We start from the raw sequence: 15,943 nt of genomic DNA on the forward strand, positions 1-15,943 counted from the left end.
TGAAGAACCTAGGGGCAGGACAGGAATAAAGACGCAGACGTAGAGAATGGACTTGAGGACACGGGGAGGGGGAAGGGTAAGCTGGGACGAAGTGAGAGAGTGGCATGGACGTATATACACTACCAAATGTAAAACAGACAGCTAGTGGAAAGCAGCAGCATAGCGCAGGGAGATCAGCTCGGTGCTTTGTGACCACCTAGAGGGGTGGGATAGGGAGGGTGGGAGGGAGACACAAGAGGGAGGAGATATGGGGATATATGTAAATGTATAGCTGATTCACTTTGTTATAAAGCAGAAACTAATACACCATTGTAAAGAAATTAAACTCCAATAAAAATGTTTAAAAAAAAAAATCCACCCATAGGCTGCATGTGTAAATCCTATGAGGAATAGTGTGGTGCTATAAACTTATATATGATATACTTCTTTCAGCTCTCCGAAGGGTATAATTCCTGAAAGGCAGGTGTGGCAAAGAAAGAGGGAGTTAAGATGATCAGTTCCTAAGGAATTTCTGAGATTTTCAGATTTCAGCCTAGGTCTTCGGTAAAGGATCTTCTGCTGCCCACCCTCTCATTCTTTCCTCCTAGGTCTTATGTGAAGGCAGCACTGCACTAACCTTGCTTAGTAGAGAAGGGCTGATAATCAGGGATCCAAATCTCTGAGTTTCAGAGTTAGAGGCTGAGATGCAGGAGTGACTCAGCTGGCATCAGCTTTGTAGCAGTCTCAGCCTGCAGGCCTTCAGGAAATGAGTCCCCTAGGCCTGCATCTCCCTCTGTGGCAAACTGCCACTAAACTCTTCTGTTTTATCAACCTAGCACCAAACACGGTAAGCTAGAGTTGGCTGTTTTACTGTTTGAAAACCTACTATAGACAAGTCAGATAGATAATGAGATAGGCTAGGATTACAAAGGTGAATTAGATACTGTACCTTCCTTAAAAAGCTTAGCAAGGGGAATAAACAAATGTAAATGTGTCATTAGGGTACAGTGATGTGTACTATAAGAGGCCCAACAGGAGGGGAAAGGGAAGCAGTTCGGGAAAATCAGAAAAGACTTCTCAAAGTGGAACAGAGATGTACAGGTAGAAAGAGACAGGGTAAAGGCCGAGAGAACAGCATTTATAAAGGTACAGATTCATTAATGGATAAATTAATTTATTCATCATATCTGTATTGAGTGATTATGTGCTTGGAGCTTGGGATAATGTCAGTGAACAAAACAGATTTTTAAACATTTCTGCCTTTGTGGGGCTTGCATTTATTTTAGCAAGGTAAAACAATAAACATAATAATCCAGTAAATCATGTGGAATATTAGAAGTTGAAATTTTTGGAAAAAAAAGCAGGGTAGGAGAAAAGAGTATTTGGAGGGAGGTTTACTTGCAATTATAATTAGGATGTTTGGGGAAGCCCACACTGAAAATATTGAATGAGGTAAGGGAGCCAGCCCTGGGAAGATCTTGGGGTAGAATATTCCAAACTGAGGAACCAGTCAGTGCTAAGGCAGGAGTTGCCTGGTGAGTTTGAGAAACAGCAAGGGGGCCAGTGGGGCAGGGTGAGAAAGGAGAAGGGTAGAGGGGGATGAAGTCAGAGATATAATGGAAAGCCAGATCTTGTTGGGCCTTGTGGCCCACAGTTAAGGACTTTAGCTTCAAATCTGAGTGAGGCAGGAGCCATTGAAGGGTTCTGAGCAGAGGAGTGACATGGTGTGACTTTCACTTTGATACAATCACTCTGACTGATGTAAATAGACTGTAGACAGGCAAGCTTGGCAGCAGGAGGCCATTTAAGAGGGCATTTCAGCAATCCCAGTGAGAGATGATAGCACCTTGGTGTTAGTGGTGGAGGTGGTAAGAAATAGACATATTTGAAGGTAGAACCAATAGGACTTCTTGAAGGATTGATATGGAACATGAAAGACAGGAGTCAAGGATGACTCCAAAGGTTTTTAGCCTGAGCAACTGGAAGGACACAGTTGCCATCAGCTGAGAAGGAGGAAACTGTGGAACAGGTTTGGGATGGGGATGGGGAAGGAAATCAGGAGTTCACTTTGGATATACTAAGTTTGAGATGTCTATTAAACACCCAAGTGGAGGTGTAGTGGCATATAAACCTAGAGTTCAGAGGAGAGGTAGGGACTAGAGCTATAAATTTGAGAGTCATCAGTTAAGAGGTGTCATTTAAACCAGGAAACTGGATGAGATCTCCAGTGGAATGATGAGAGAGAGAGAGAGAGAGGGAGAAAGAGAGCGAGAGAGCGAGAGAGCTGAGCCTTATGTTTGGGATATTCCAAAGACAGGCTGCCAGGGAAAGGAGGAACCAGAAAAGGAAACTGAGAAGTGAACAAAAAGGAAGGAAGAAGGAAGGCCAAAGGAAAGTTCTGCAAGTCAAGTCTATCAGAAAGTGCATCAAGCAGGAGGAAATAGTCAGCTGAGTCAGATATTGCTGAAAGAGCAAGTAAAATGATGATTGAGAAGTGACCCATTTAAAGTGTCAGAAGAGCAGTTTCAGTGGAGTGGTAGGAATGAGTGCTGGATTGGAATGGGTTGAAGGGAGAACAGGATTTGGAGACACTGAATACCAGTAACTCTCAAAAAACTATTTTATTTATTTATTTAGGCTGCGCCGGGTCTTAGTTGCAGCACACGGGATCTTCGCTGTGGCATGCGGGATCTTTAGTTGTGGCATGAGGGATCTTTAGTTGCGGCATGTGGGATCTAGTTCCCGACCAGGGATCAAACCCGGGCCCCCTGCATTGGGAGCGTGGAGTCTTATCCACTGGACCGCCAGGGAAGGCCCTGAATATTGACAACTTTTGAGGTGTTTTGCTGCAAAAGGGGGCTAATTTTGTAAAAGATGGGGTAGATAATATGTGTATACACTCATAGGAACAACAGACAAACAACAGGAAAAGGGGAGAAATGATGGCACAAAGACATTGAATGGAGGGACTGGCTTTAAAAAGGAGCATGAATTGGGAATTCCCTGGTGGTCCGACGGTTAGGACTCCGCACTTTCACTGCCGAGGGGCCGGGTTTGATCCCTGGTCAGGGAACTAAGATCCCATAAGCTGCAGGGCCAAAACAAAAAGAAAGAAAGAGAAAAAAAAAAAAAGGCACATAAACTATCTAGTATAGGCAAGGTGGAGAATATTTATGGGTGCAGACAGTATGTGAGAATGATGCTGTGGGAGCCAATGGAAGTTCTCTAATTGCTTCAGTTTTCTTAGTTAAGTAGTAAGCAAGGTCATCTGCTGACAGAAATAATCGTGGCCCAAGGAAACACAGTGTGGTTGTCAGGTAGTACTAAGTACCATCTGAAGATTCTGATCATGAACATAAAGTGAGAGTAGCCACCTTGGCTGTTTCCTCCGGCTACATTCAGCTACACGGGTGCAAGTACAGACTAAGCAGACTTAGCCGAGGATGTGGTTTTGGCAAATGAGTACACCAAAATGAGTGAGAGGTAAAGAAGTTCAGGGTTTACTCAAGAGTGATCCCGATTGACCATGGAATATAAATAAGCCGGGAGAAGAAAAGGGGACATTGAGGTGGTGAGGGAGATGGTAGTATCAATTTTTTGATGGTCATGGTGACTCCAAATTAATATAGCTGGGATATTAGAGGGAATGGGCTGGAAAGATTATAGGTGGTCAGAGAGAGGTATGCGTGAAACTTAAACTATGGAGTGGCTGAAATTCCTTGGTAACGACAGGAATGAACGCCCAGGGAAGGTGAGACATAATCATTGGACTTTTTAAGGGAACTGAGGCCAGTTTGTTGGAAGGACAATTTATGTCAATAGTTCTCAAACTTTAGCATGCATCAGAATTAAACGGAGAGCCAATTCAAATAGAGATTGCCAGATCCCACCCCCCCTTCCTAGGTAGAACCTGAGAATTTTCATTACCAAGTTTCCTTACTTTGAAAACTACTGATCCATGTGTATGTTGAAATGGCCAAGAATTAAGACAGAATTCGTTTTGTAGAGTGACAGAAAGCCAGGAGAAAAAAATTTATCAAGAAATAAAGAAGAGTGGCCTGGTGACTGGTAGAAAACTGCAACAATCAGGGGCAGTGGGTACATAATCTCAAGACTAGATTTAAAGCTTTGAGTTTTTACGGGGACTGGTTAGAAGCTGTGTGGCTGAAACCCTGGTTGGTAGCAAAATGTGATTACGCCAAGGCTGAAGGCATACTGTCAAGGGCCTTGCATGTATTTATCAGTATTTTAATAGTATCGGGGCCTTTCATTTGGTAAGCAGGCCTAGTGTTAAGTTCCCTGGTAAGGGAATCTCTGGCGGAATTGCTACTGTATTTATCTCAAGAGTCATCCTGATCATACCAATTCGTATTCCAGTAGAAATGAAAACCACACTAATTAGGAAATACTAAGTCTCACAAAGCTAGATATCACTTTATATACGATTAGGTAGGCTGACATCTGATTTGCCAAGAAAGCTTAAACAGCTTGACAGTAGGGCAAAGGACTGAGAATATACAGAAAGCAGTGCAGAATGGAACCGTGAAAAACAATGTAAGGGAGTCTACAAGGAGTGAAGGCAGGGCAGAGGCTACACATGGGATCACCACCTGGGTCCAACTTGCGGTTCTACGGATTACCCATGGGATCCTAGCCAAATCACTGAGTGTTTCTGCTGCTTAGTTCCTGACTTCTTAACACATTACTGACCAGGGGATTTTTTGCAGAAACTAACTCCTGTGGCCGTAGTATGTCTCTGATCAAAAATGTCTTAAGTGGGTCTATCATTTGTGCCGCATGCCTCAGAGGGAAGCTGCGGGCTAAATGAGATAGTCAGTGAAAATGTAAAGTGCTATACAAATATGAGATGTTAAAAAAGTAAATTATATTGAGCCATCCTTAGAAATCAGGGCAGAATATGTACTTAGGTATATAAAAGATAAGTGGAAAAGAAAAAAGAAGCTTATCCAACGAGAGTAATGCTGAGGTGTATAGAACAGAGGATTAAGTATGCAATGTGGACAGAATCACATTCAATGTGGTCTTGAAATGCAAGCCTCAGGCAGGCTTTGCTGTTTACTGACAATTTATGTTTAATAACTTTAAGACCACATGCACCCCATGCATATTTCTACCCTAGCTTTTGTTAATGGATTTGAAATTGCCCGCTGCTGCTAGACTATACAAAGTGAAGGCTGGGATTGTGCCTTGTCTAAGTCCTTCAATGGGTTTCCGTTCACAAGCCACAAGGTACTCTAACTGCATGCTTAGTTACCTGTCTCACCAGATCAAGCTCTGTGAAACAGGTAACAGTCTTGTTCATGAATGTTTCTACCATTTAGCATACCTGGATTTAGGAGGTGCACCAAAAGTATCTGACTTCAAACTTAAGTTGCCAGTGGCAAACACTTGGCACACAAAAATTCAGTGAAAGACAGTCTGAACAGTTCTGTGCTAGGAGGCAAGACATTTGGGGTTTAGGAGGACAAAAAGTAACAGGCCTGCAGAAGTCAAGTGGCCAATTCAGAGTCCACTGCTATTTTAACCCAAGAAAATTCTGTACATACACTATTAGCCACCCTACACCAGAGGTGTGCCATATGGCAAAGGAGGAAGTAGCAGTGGAGTGAGTAGTAAACATTTATTTTGAGGACTTTCTGGTGTGACCATGTAGTTAAAATAAAATCACATTACATATCATGAATCAACTTGGCCTCTGTAGGTTCTTACTAGTGCTAGCTGATCTCATACCTTTAAATTTTTATAAAATTAACTGCACTGCTCACTCACGTATGCAATAGAAAAATTCATGAAAATCACCATTATTGTAGTAGTGTCTTTTCTGTCTGTTGCTATGCATATTTTAAGTTACTGAATGCTTTTTGAAAAGAGGTAGTTTCAGTTTTGACCACCTGCAGTAAGTTAGGCATTACTTCACAGTTCAGAGAGTAGCAGTCTCTCCTTGGAGAGTTCTTGCCTATCACAAAGAAAAGCTGTGCCCTTTATTGGCTAAAGTAGCAGTGTTCAAAACCAGCTGGTAAATTTGGGATTGACTGGATAAAGGTTCAATACTATTAAAGGATTAATACTATATTGTGAGCCATGATGCTTTTCCAATATGCAATCATCTTTTGCTTAACGTCAGCTGGTATTCCATGTTGTGCAATGGCTGCAAAGAGAGTTACAACGGATTTAGAAACATACCAATGAGACACTCATAGATGGTAAGAACCCCAGGAAAAGCCAATGAATGATTAAGTCGCTCCCAAATCCTCAATAAAGTGGCTCAAGATGACAGACTGATACCAATCACTTGTATTTATTTCAGGACATAATATACTATTTTGACCCATGGACGATACTAAACTATAATCCTGTTAAGTATCTATAGGATATTTTATTTTTGTAAAGATAGGTCCTTAAAAAAAAAAAAGACAGATTAATAACATATCAAAATTAGATTAAAAACATAGGTCATTGCTTTCATTCTCTGTCCTAGTGTTAAAGATGTTACAAAGACACACAGAATATCACCCGGCTGGTTTCTTTTGGGGAAGCTATATTCAAGTTGACAAAAAGTACCCCTACATTTACAGACACAGCTGTTGCCAAAGGGGTCTTTCTCTGATTTTAGCAAAGAAAAACAGTCCAAATTGTATTCTTTATACTAGGTGATTTAACTAGTATATAACATGCTTGGCACATGGTATTATTTTTCTCCTACTGGAACAAGTTCTTGTTTTCTCAAAGCCTTTCCCCAACTTTTCTAAAATTAAGCTTAAATATCATTTATTTCAAGCCTTCAAAGTAAAATGCTATCCTCATATATACATGCACCAGGTTGGTATATTCATATCTATCCTTTCCAATTGCAGGCTAAGCAAAGACATGCATTTAGAGCTGTATTAATGTATTAAAGCAAAAGACAACCCAACTTAATATCAAGAGAAATTGTGACCTTCCATGTAGTGCTTGACAGAGAAACACTGATTTTGACACATTGTCTTATTTTATTCAAATAGCAGTCTGCTCACACATGGTCCAAGAACACCCAAATAACAAAGCAAAGATTGGTCTTCAAACATTATAGCCAATGATGCCACGCTTGCCTATGATCTCGCCAACATAAAACCACATCCACACCTCAGTGGCCACCAAACCATTCAGTAGAGCTTCCTGAAAAAAGAAGCACAAATTTTAATGTACATTTTTTTCTTATATATTTAAAACTATTCTTTTCCAGGATTAAGTGACAGAGAATATAAGGATGCTATTCAAATTAAAGGGCAGTTTTAGTCAAAGTCAAGAATTACTGATGTTAACTTTAACTGCTGAGAACCCCTGAACTTTCAATTATGTAAGGTAAGTAGGCCAGAGCTTATAAATTCTTTCAAAGCATTCTTTAAAGACCTGAACTGACTTAACCCTTTCATTATTAGTTTATGAGACACTTTATGAGCCCTAAAACAACCCACATCCTGGAAATAGCTGCCACATTTAGACAGGGCATTCATATGAAAGGATGCCTATAGGAAGGCAAGTCTCTGAACAGACATTTCTGTCTGGCCAAAGAAAATCTGTTGAAAGATGAAGGGCTCTATCTTCCCCTTTAGACATAATTTTTATTCATTTATTATTTGGTTTAATTCTTTCCAAGTATTCAGTAGTTTCCCAGATCAATGTTTTATTGCCCTAAAGAGAAAAAGTACACACACACAGTTCCAGAAAACAGCAGTTCACACAAGCACAAATATGGATCTTGAAACGCCAGTTGAAAAAAATACCTTTCCACAACAAAACTGGGCCTTTTCCTTTCAGCACCTGGAAGTGAATTTGTTCCAACTCTTTTTTCTTTTTTCTTTTTGGCTGTGCTGAGCAGCATGTGGGATCTTAGTTCCCTGACCAGGGACAGAACCTGTGCCCCCTGCACTGGGAGCACAGAGGAGTCTTAACCACTGGACCGCCAGGGAAGTCCTCAAGTTCCAATTCTTTAGAATTCTTAAGTCTTTAGATTTTATCTCCACCCTTCATATTATATTATATGCTTCTAGGTTTTGGTATTTTTACCCTCCATGAGTCTTAGCTGCTTGACTGTGATATAGACCAAGAGATCTTTTGGCCAAACTGGGGATAGTTTTAGGACTACAGACAAAAAAAGTACAGAATCAGCAAAGCAAGCCATTCTATTTAGTACACTAAGCAAACAGGAAAGGAAAAAAAAAAGCTGCCCAGTAAAAATGATCACTTCTTTGTTATAAGATTAATAGGAAACTAAGACATAAAACAGCCCAATTATTTCAACCCAGATGACAAAATTACAAAGGTAAGTATCTTTCTTCGCAGTCAAAAAAGAGATTATCTCTCATTATGTTGGTTTCAGCCTCACTGAAAAATACATATATTAATCAAAACAATCAGAAAAATCCCAAGGGGAGACATTTTCTTTTACGCACATACGTTTTCATTTAGCCCATAGTTACCTTAACTGTGAGCTGTTTGAAGCTACCAGTTTGAGCACTATTGATAATTTTTTTCAAGCTCTGAATAGCTGTAGGGATCTCAGCAGGGGTTGGAGGAACCAGCTCAACCTTGGCATAGTGCCAAAATGTGGCCAATCGAGGCTTCGAGTAAGTCACAGCAGCTGGAAAACAAAACAAAACAAAAAACCAGGATGAACTCACTAGAGACCGAAAGAAGCAGATGTGTGGGCTGGACACAAATATTTATTCATGCATCACATTCATTCAGTGCTTGTACCAAATGTGCACCCGGTGTGAAAAGTCAAAGCTGCTCCCTGGAAACCAGAGGCTTTTAAAGATGCAGAACACCTGTGTCACAGGGCAGTTCAATCAGGCAGGAAGCTATAAGCACATTCAATTATGCCAGGACTTCACTAGTGGCCAGTACCAGAGTACTAGTACTTCATTTATGAATGGCAAATCTAGTTAACTATAAAGTTACTAGAAGTTGTGTTCAAAAACAAGAAAACAGCAGCAATGTAACCATATTGTCTTGTAGAGATCAAAAAATTTGGAGGGAAGAGGTGCAGAAGGGGAGGGAAGGAGCTCTGTAGAATGGCATCCTTAAGAATAAGATTAAAACTTGTCACTATACTGGCCACAAATCCAGATGGAATTATACCAATTAGTACCCATTTTTGGTATCCTCATCAATATGTGCTGGATTAACAAAGGCACAGCTGCTCCTCCTTCAAAATACCACAAATAATAAAAATAAAGCCTACAGGTAATGTTAAGAGCAGCCAAAACTTAACTCTGTTATTAAGCTGAAATTCCTCAAGGTATTTACTATTTCAGGAAAAAAAATTTTTAACAACCAGGGTAGATGTGAGACTGTGGTAGTGATTTCAGCAAAAGAAAAGGTATTTTATATAAAAAATTACAAGACAGCATGACAAAAATAGCACAAATACATGAACATCCATAAAGTGTCTACTGTTTAAAGACAGATAACCCAAAGCTCCTGGTACTTTCCCTATTATTAACTGCCTGTATTTAGGTTATTTCACTACTCTTAAAGTTACTATCTCCGTCATCCTCTGGCTTAGGGCCATGGGTAAATCTTTAAGTGGACCCAAAGCTCTAACAGATAGTTCTAAATAGAACTGCCAACGCCTGCGCTATCAAAGAGAACAAAGTCTTGTTTAACAGTCAACAGTCTTTAAAATTATCTTCAACATACAGATATATTCTTTATAAACAAACAAATCAGTACAATGTACACAAACACTGTACTTTAGTTGGTAAATTTGTTTCTCAGGGAGTTTAGGTTAAAAAGTTTGAAACTGCTTTACATGCATACAAGGGATGAACAAAATGTAAGTAAGTTAATGGTGGATGATGGGAGCCAGGTTTCTCACTGTAAGAGAGGGAAGTTACAGATGTGGAAAAAAAGAACAAACCCTGCGGTACTGGATTAGAGTTGGAGACATTCATTATGAACCTATGTTTAGTTTTATATACAGATTGATCATTAAGAAACAATTATAGTTGACCTTTGAACTGCACAGGTCCACTTATATGTGGATGTTTTTCAATAAATATGTACTACGGTACTTCACGATCCGAGGTTGGTTGAATGCATGGATGTGGAACTGTGGATATGGGGGGCCAACTGTAAAGTTAAAGTCGGATTTTCAACTGCATGGGGGTCAGCGTCCCTAATCCCCACATTGTTCAATGGTCGTGTGTGTGTGTGTGTGTGTGTGTGTGTGTGTGTGTGTATACACACCCATGGGTGAGTATACAGATGGTCCCCAATTTTTGATGGTTCAACTTATCATTTTTCAACTTTACAGTGTGAAAGTGATATACATTCAGTAAAAATGATACTTTGAATTTTGATCTTTTCCCAGGCTAGCAATAGTGGGTACCATACTTTTTTGTAATGCTGGGCAGTGGTGGCAAGCTGCAGTTAGTCTATCATGTGATATGAGGGTAAACAACCAACACACAACCATTCTGTTTTTCACTTTCAGTACAGTACTCAATAAATTACGTGAGATATTCAACACTGTTTTATAAAATAGGCTTTGTGGTAGGTGATTCTGCCCAACCGTAGGCTAATGTAAGTATTCTGAGCACGATTAAGGTAGGCTAGGCTAAGTTATGATGTTTGGTAGGTTAGGTGTAATAAATGCATTTTTCGACTTACAATATTCTCAACTTGTGATAGGTTTACTGGTACGTAATTTTATTCTAAGTAGAGGAATATCTATATGCACACACCTCCTTGTCCACTGAGAGGGCCTAGAGGCAATGATATTCTAGTACAACAGTCCCCCCACATCTGTGATTTTGCTTTCCATAGTTTCAGTCAACCACTGTCCGAAAATATTAAATGAAAAATTCCAGAAATAGACAATCCATAAGTTTTAAGTTGTGTGCCTTTCTGAGTAGTGTGATGAAATTTCGTGCTGTCCCTGTTCCATCCTAATGCTGTGTCACAATGCCTACATCATCTGCCCCACCTCATCCTATCATGTAGGCATTATAACATCTCACTCATCAGAAGGGCGAGTACAGTACAATAAGATATTCTGAGAGACAGCTCCCCTCACATAACTTTTATTGCAGTATTTTAATTGTTCTGTATTATTAGTTATTGTTGTTAATCTTTTACTGTGCCTAATTTATAGATTAAACTTTATCATAGGTATGTATGTATAGGAAAAAACAGCATATATAGGATTCAGTACTATCTGTGGTTTCAGGCATCCACTGGAGGTCTTGGAACTTACATTCCATGAATAAGGGGTAACTAGCATAGTCTAGCGGCAAGGAACATATCCAGTACCTAGACCGTAGTTTCAAAATACAATTGTCCAGTAAAAGGAACTAGGGTTCCTTGGAGAAATGGCTAATTCTAAGGCTGGGGCAGGGGATACATAAGATGAATCTGGGGAATTCCCTGGCGGTCCAGTGGTTAGGACTCAGCGTTTTCGCTGCCGGGGCCCGGGTTCAATCGCTGGTCAGGGAACTAAGATCCTGCAAGCCATGTGGCATGGCAGGGGAAGAAAAAAAAAAAGTCTGAAGCATCTTGTAGTACCAGAAAGTAAAGGGGAATGTCGAAGGGACAGAGGTGCCAAAGTGACAGTTCTCAATGACCAAAGCTGGAACAATGTGAGCAACAAAATAAATAACATACTACTGTACTACTGGAGGTACAAAGTTTGAAATAAATGTACGTGAGTCCATACAATAAATGACTGAATAAAAAAATGGGGAAGAAGAGACAAATCTTTCTCACAGAAGAATTCTATTTAAATGTGTGTAAATATTCCCTCTTACAGGAGATAGAATCCTGTCCCTGCCTCCCCTAATTTAGTTACTTGCTTCTAAAGAATATAGTATGGAAAGGAAAAAACAGTAACTTTAGGAGAAACCTAGTGAAACTACCTTAACCAAGTGATGAAAGCTAACTTCACTAGTGATGTTATATGGATATCACTTACATCATGATATGTGATTAGGGGACTTCATTTTTGTGGTATTCTTTCTCAAAATCCACAGCTCCAGGGACTTCCCTGGCGGTCCAGCGGTTAAGACCCTGCACTTGCACTGCAGGGGGCGCGGGTTCAAACCCACATGCTGCGAGGTGTGGCCAAAGAAAAAAAAAAAAGAAAAAGAAAAAAACAACAACAGTCCCATAGCTCCAGACTAATCATGACAAAGACACCAGACAAATTCAAAATGGGGAACATCTTTAAAGGATACCTAGACAGATACCTACACAGACATCCTGAGACTGTCAAGGTCATGAAAGGTAAGGAAAGGTTGGGAAACTGTCACACAGGAGACTAGAGAGATAGACAGCTCATTGCACTGTGGTACCCTGGAGTGGTTGCTGGAACATAAAGAGATTAACTGGAAAAGCTGGTGAAATCCAAATAAAGTCTCAAGTTTAGTTAATAGGAAAAAAAACAAAAACCAAAAAAAACCCCCAGACTCTATGACCTTTCCGGGGAAGTTTGATGAATAAAAATTACTTATTTCTGTAAGCTTCTTTGTCCTCCAGGAGAATTAACAGATACAGTTAGCAACATTTTAGATATTTAACATTAACACTTAATACACTAAGTTACGAAGCAAAATACAGCTCCACTTTAACATTCTGGCCCCAGTTGAGTTCTCCTTTCTGAGTACTTCTGGAAGAATACCAACCTATATCTTTCAGTTATTCATGGTAATAGAGAAAATGGTTGATATATTTCATAATTATTTTCATATTACTTTTTTTGGGTAAATTATCATTAAAATTAGTTTGCAATTCCCCAAGGTGCACCACCGAAAAGATGTGAAAGCCCTGGGAGGAGAAGAAAAATCCACTTGAAATTAAAAAAAATTTGCCTCAAATCATCCACAAAGTCCAAATAATCAAGCTACTATTCCTTCTCCTTGTATTACGTAAAAATGTAGAGCTTTATCTTAGTCAAATTGTAAACTTAAGTTCTTTGGTGAAGTGTGTAAACGGATAATAGTAGTGGACTGTGGGGTTCCGTAGGAGAAGAGAATCAAGTATTTACAGTATCTGACACTGTCAGGCATTCGGTAACTCATTGTTCGACTGCTGATGTAGAAAAGGGAGGAGACAACGAAGAAAATTTGAGCGAAAGCCGTTCAGAGATCTGCGCTTCAACCACTTACTAGAATATAGCACATCTAGCGAAGAAGCTTCCGTCTACTTAACTGATCTCACTACGGGGATAAAATGAATAGCTTGCTACCCAGCAGACAAATGAAATATTTACTGACATAAGACTACTACCCTGGGCTGTGACTACTCAGGGTTGTTCTGAAATACAGCGTTCTACCAGTAAGGCTGCATCCAGCTTTTTCAAACAGAAAATCCTCACGAACGCTAACCTATGGTAATAAACATTGCTCCTTACAAATATCCCTTCCTATGCTTACCGGGGCAGGAATATTCGTTCGTAAAGCTCAATTTCACCTAAAAATTCCCTTAGATTAAAGGTGAAGTATCTCAGAATCTAACCAGGACAAAATGCAAAGGCAACGTTCCAAAGGTCACCCATCCTTAAAAATTCTGCAGACTTTCACATACTCCACTGAGAAGCAGACAAGCTGATGCGGCCGCATTTCTGTGCTTTCAAGTGTCTCTGCCTGCCGTCTCCCACGCTCTCCTAACTGAGCCATCCCCTCTCTATTCCTCCTCGTGGAGGTCGAAGGGCGTCATGGCGGCGGCTGCTGGGCGACCCCGGCTGCCTGCACACTCCTTCCGCTCGCTGTCGCGGTCAGAATTCAGAATTTCTAGGTTGTAGACAGAACCCAAGCCGCAGCCGCAGGCCTGGCCCGCGGAAAGCTTGAGAAGAGCCGCCAATCCGCCTCCTGCCCCCCACCCCCCACCCACGTTCAGGCCGTGCCCGCCGCGGCCCCCGCCGGCCGCTCCGGTGACCGCTGGCCGCGTCCTCCCCTCGGGCCTTCGCAGGCCTCTCCGCCCGCCCGGGTACCCGCGTCGGCGGGATGATGCCGCGCTCACCGCTGACCAGCGCCGGGGCCTTCTCCGCGAGGTTACGGACAACCTGGGCCATGGTTCTAGGACGGAAAGCCCGTCGCCCCGACTGGCCGGCTGAATGTCACCCTCCCGGAAGGACCTGCCGCAGGACCCCGTTCCGCTTCCAAGGTCAGGCCTCCCCTTTCCGCGCCGGTCCAAGATATTTAGGTGTCCTAGTATTTTTCCGGAATTCAGTGGGCCAATTCATTTTCTTCAGTCACAGATGAGAAAGTGGGTACGAGAAGATGAGACCAGAGAGCACGTAAAAAACAACGGAATTCCGCAGAGAAACAGGCATTTCTTGGGGCAGCCGCTCAGGGAAGTTCGAAAGGCCGGCGCGAGGAGGGAAGGCGCATGCGCCCTGCGGTGGCGCCGACCTCCACTTTTTTTTTTGCGCAGGGTGCTTTTGCAGCTTTTCAGAGAGAACGAGGCAAGTTAGGGCTGGAAGGCACCGCTGCGATTTTTCTAGGCCAACGTGATCGTCTTACAAAGGCAGAGAGGGTCCCAGGCCAAACACGGAAAGTTAGGGGCGGAGCAGGCGCCACACACCCTGTCAGCTGACTTAGCCCATTGCCTTTAGTTGATCTTTTGTAATCCTGGTCTTCCCCGCATCCTGTATTAGGATTGGAATCCAATTCCCCTAATTCCCTAACCAGCCGCAAGGCACTATGGGGATATAAGGAACAAAACCACATTTACTGAGGGCCTCCAGTCTGTCAGGCATTTTGGAATTTAAAGAAAGCCTGTGTGTTAGGGAGTGTGCCCATTTAAGACTGGCATTGGTAAATGGCCACAGTAGCTAGTGACTGGCAGAGTTGGGATCTGATGAGGTTGCAATGTAAACAGAGAAGAGGCAGTATCGGATTAGGCGGCATTAGTATCGGATTAGGCGTGGTGCTGATCTGAGAAGACTTCCTAGAGAAGGAGATCCTTGGGTTGATGTATAACAGAACAGCTGTGTCCTACCGAGTTGAACTTTATAGTTAACATGACTGGAAGGAAAGATATACGTAGGGATGTGGCATTTGATGAGAAAAACACAATAAATAATGGATCCGGGGAAGCTGAGTAGAAGTAAAACTCTGATTGATGGAATGGTTAGAGGTGGAATGAAAAATTAGGAGTGATATCAAGGAGTCAAGAACAGCGCTTCAGTGAAGGAGTGATTCAGTTGCCTGATACTCCAGAGAAGTAAAATTAAGGATGAGGAAGTTAATGGAGCAATATAGAAACATTAGCTAGAGCAGTTTCAATTAGGATAGAAGCCAGAGTGAATGAGTGAAGAAATATGGCTATAAAGGAATACCAGCCAGAAAACCAAATATGAGATATGAAACTCAAGGGAGAGATTGAAGATCAAGAAGCGGGATTGACAAGATTCCTGATGAGGCTGGAAATAAGGTTGGAGGGATGAGCCTTGAAACTGTGGGGCCTTTTCCACAGATGGGATGATGGAAGAGAAGGTTGAAAGTGGAAATTCTGAAATCTATGAAGTAGAAGGCAAGGTCATCTGAGTGTGAGGGTTAAGTGGGAGGGTGGGAGAAAATCTAAGGAAAGAAGTTAAAGTTTGGAATAGCTGTTGAAGTTAAGGACACACAGGATTGTTGGTCGCACCACTCTAAAGTTTGTGTCATTTTTCTCCAACAGTAACCTGTAGCTGGGATATTGGAGCAGAGGGAAATGGTTGGGTTAATCTGGGCTGAGGTTTTGCATAGCAGAGGTGCAGAAACAAGGGGCAAGAAAGGGGAACTTGATAGTGAATGATTAAAATGAAAGACCTGGAGTTTAGGCCAGATGAAGAAAAGTGAAGCCAAAAGTGAACTGCTTAGGAAGAAACATGCCCTGAGACTCATCTGAAGATAACTCCAGGGTCCAGAAGCCTGGTAAGGCAGGTTAGGTCAGTCAGGCCACACATTTGATACGACCTTTA

At 41.6% G+C, this 15,943-nt stretch overlaps 1 protein-coding gene across 1 annotated transcript; it reads right to left on the reverse strand.

Annotated features, from left to right (window-relative positions):
* Positions 1-6,969: 6,969 nt before the first annotated feature.
* Positions 6,970-14,131, reverse strand: ATP5MG (ATP synthase membrane subunit g). Its single transcript, XM_059930301.1, has 3 exons — positions 13,999-14,131; positions 8,460-8,620; positions 6,970-7,155 (listed from the first exon to the last, which is right to left on the reverse strand). The coding sequence occupies exons 1-3, from the start codon at positions 14,048-14,050 to the stop codon at positions 7,057-7,059; spliced, it is 312 nt and encodes a 103-aa protein (XP_059786284.1). The 5' UTR covers positions 14,051-14,131; the 3' UTR covers positions 6,970-7,056.
* Between the last annotated feature and the right edge of the window lie 1,812 nt (positions 14,132-15,943).

This window comes from Balaenoptera ricei, chromosome 8, assembly GCF_028023285.1.
Source record: "Balaenoptera ricei isolate mBalRic1 chromosome 8, mBalRic1.hap2, whole genome shotgun sequence".
NCBI classification, from domain to species: domain Eukaryota; kingdom Metazoa; phylum Chordata; class Mammalia; order Artiodactyla; family Balaenopteridae; genus Balaenoptera; species Balaenoptera ricei.

Excerpts from the sequence above, each read along its gene's own strand:
- ATP5MG (XM_059930301.1), bottom strand. The coding sequence starts at position 14,050 with ATGGCCCAGGTTGTCCGTAACCTCGCGGAGAAGGCCCCGGCGCTGGTC. Across the intron at positions 8,621-13,998 it reads GGCCCCGGCGCTGGTCAGCG|CTGCTGTGACTTACTCGAAG; the intron begins GTGAGCGCGGCA and ends TTTGTTTTCCAG. Across the intron at positions 7,156-8,459 it reads TCAAACAGCTCACAGTTAAG|GAAGCTCTACTGAATGGTTT; the intron begins GTAACTATGGGC and ends TTCTTTTTTCAG.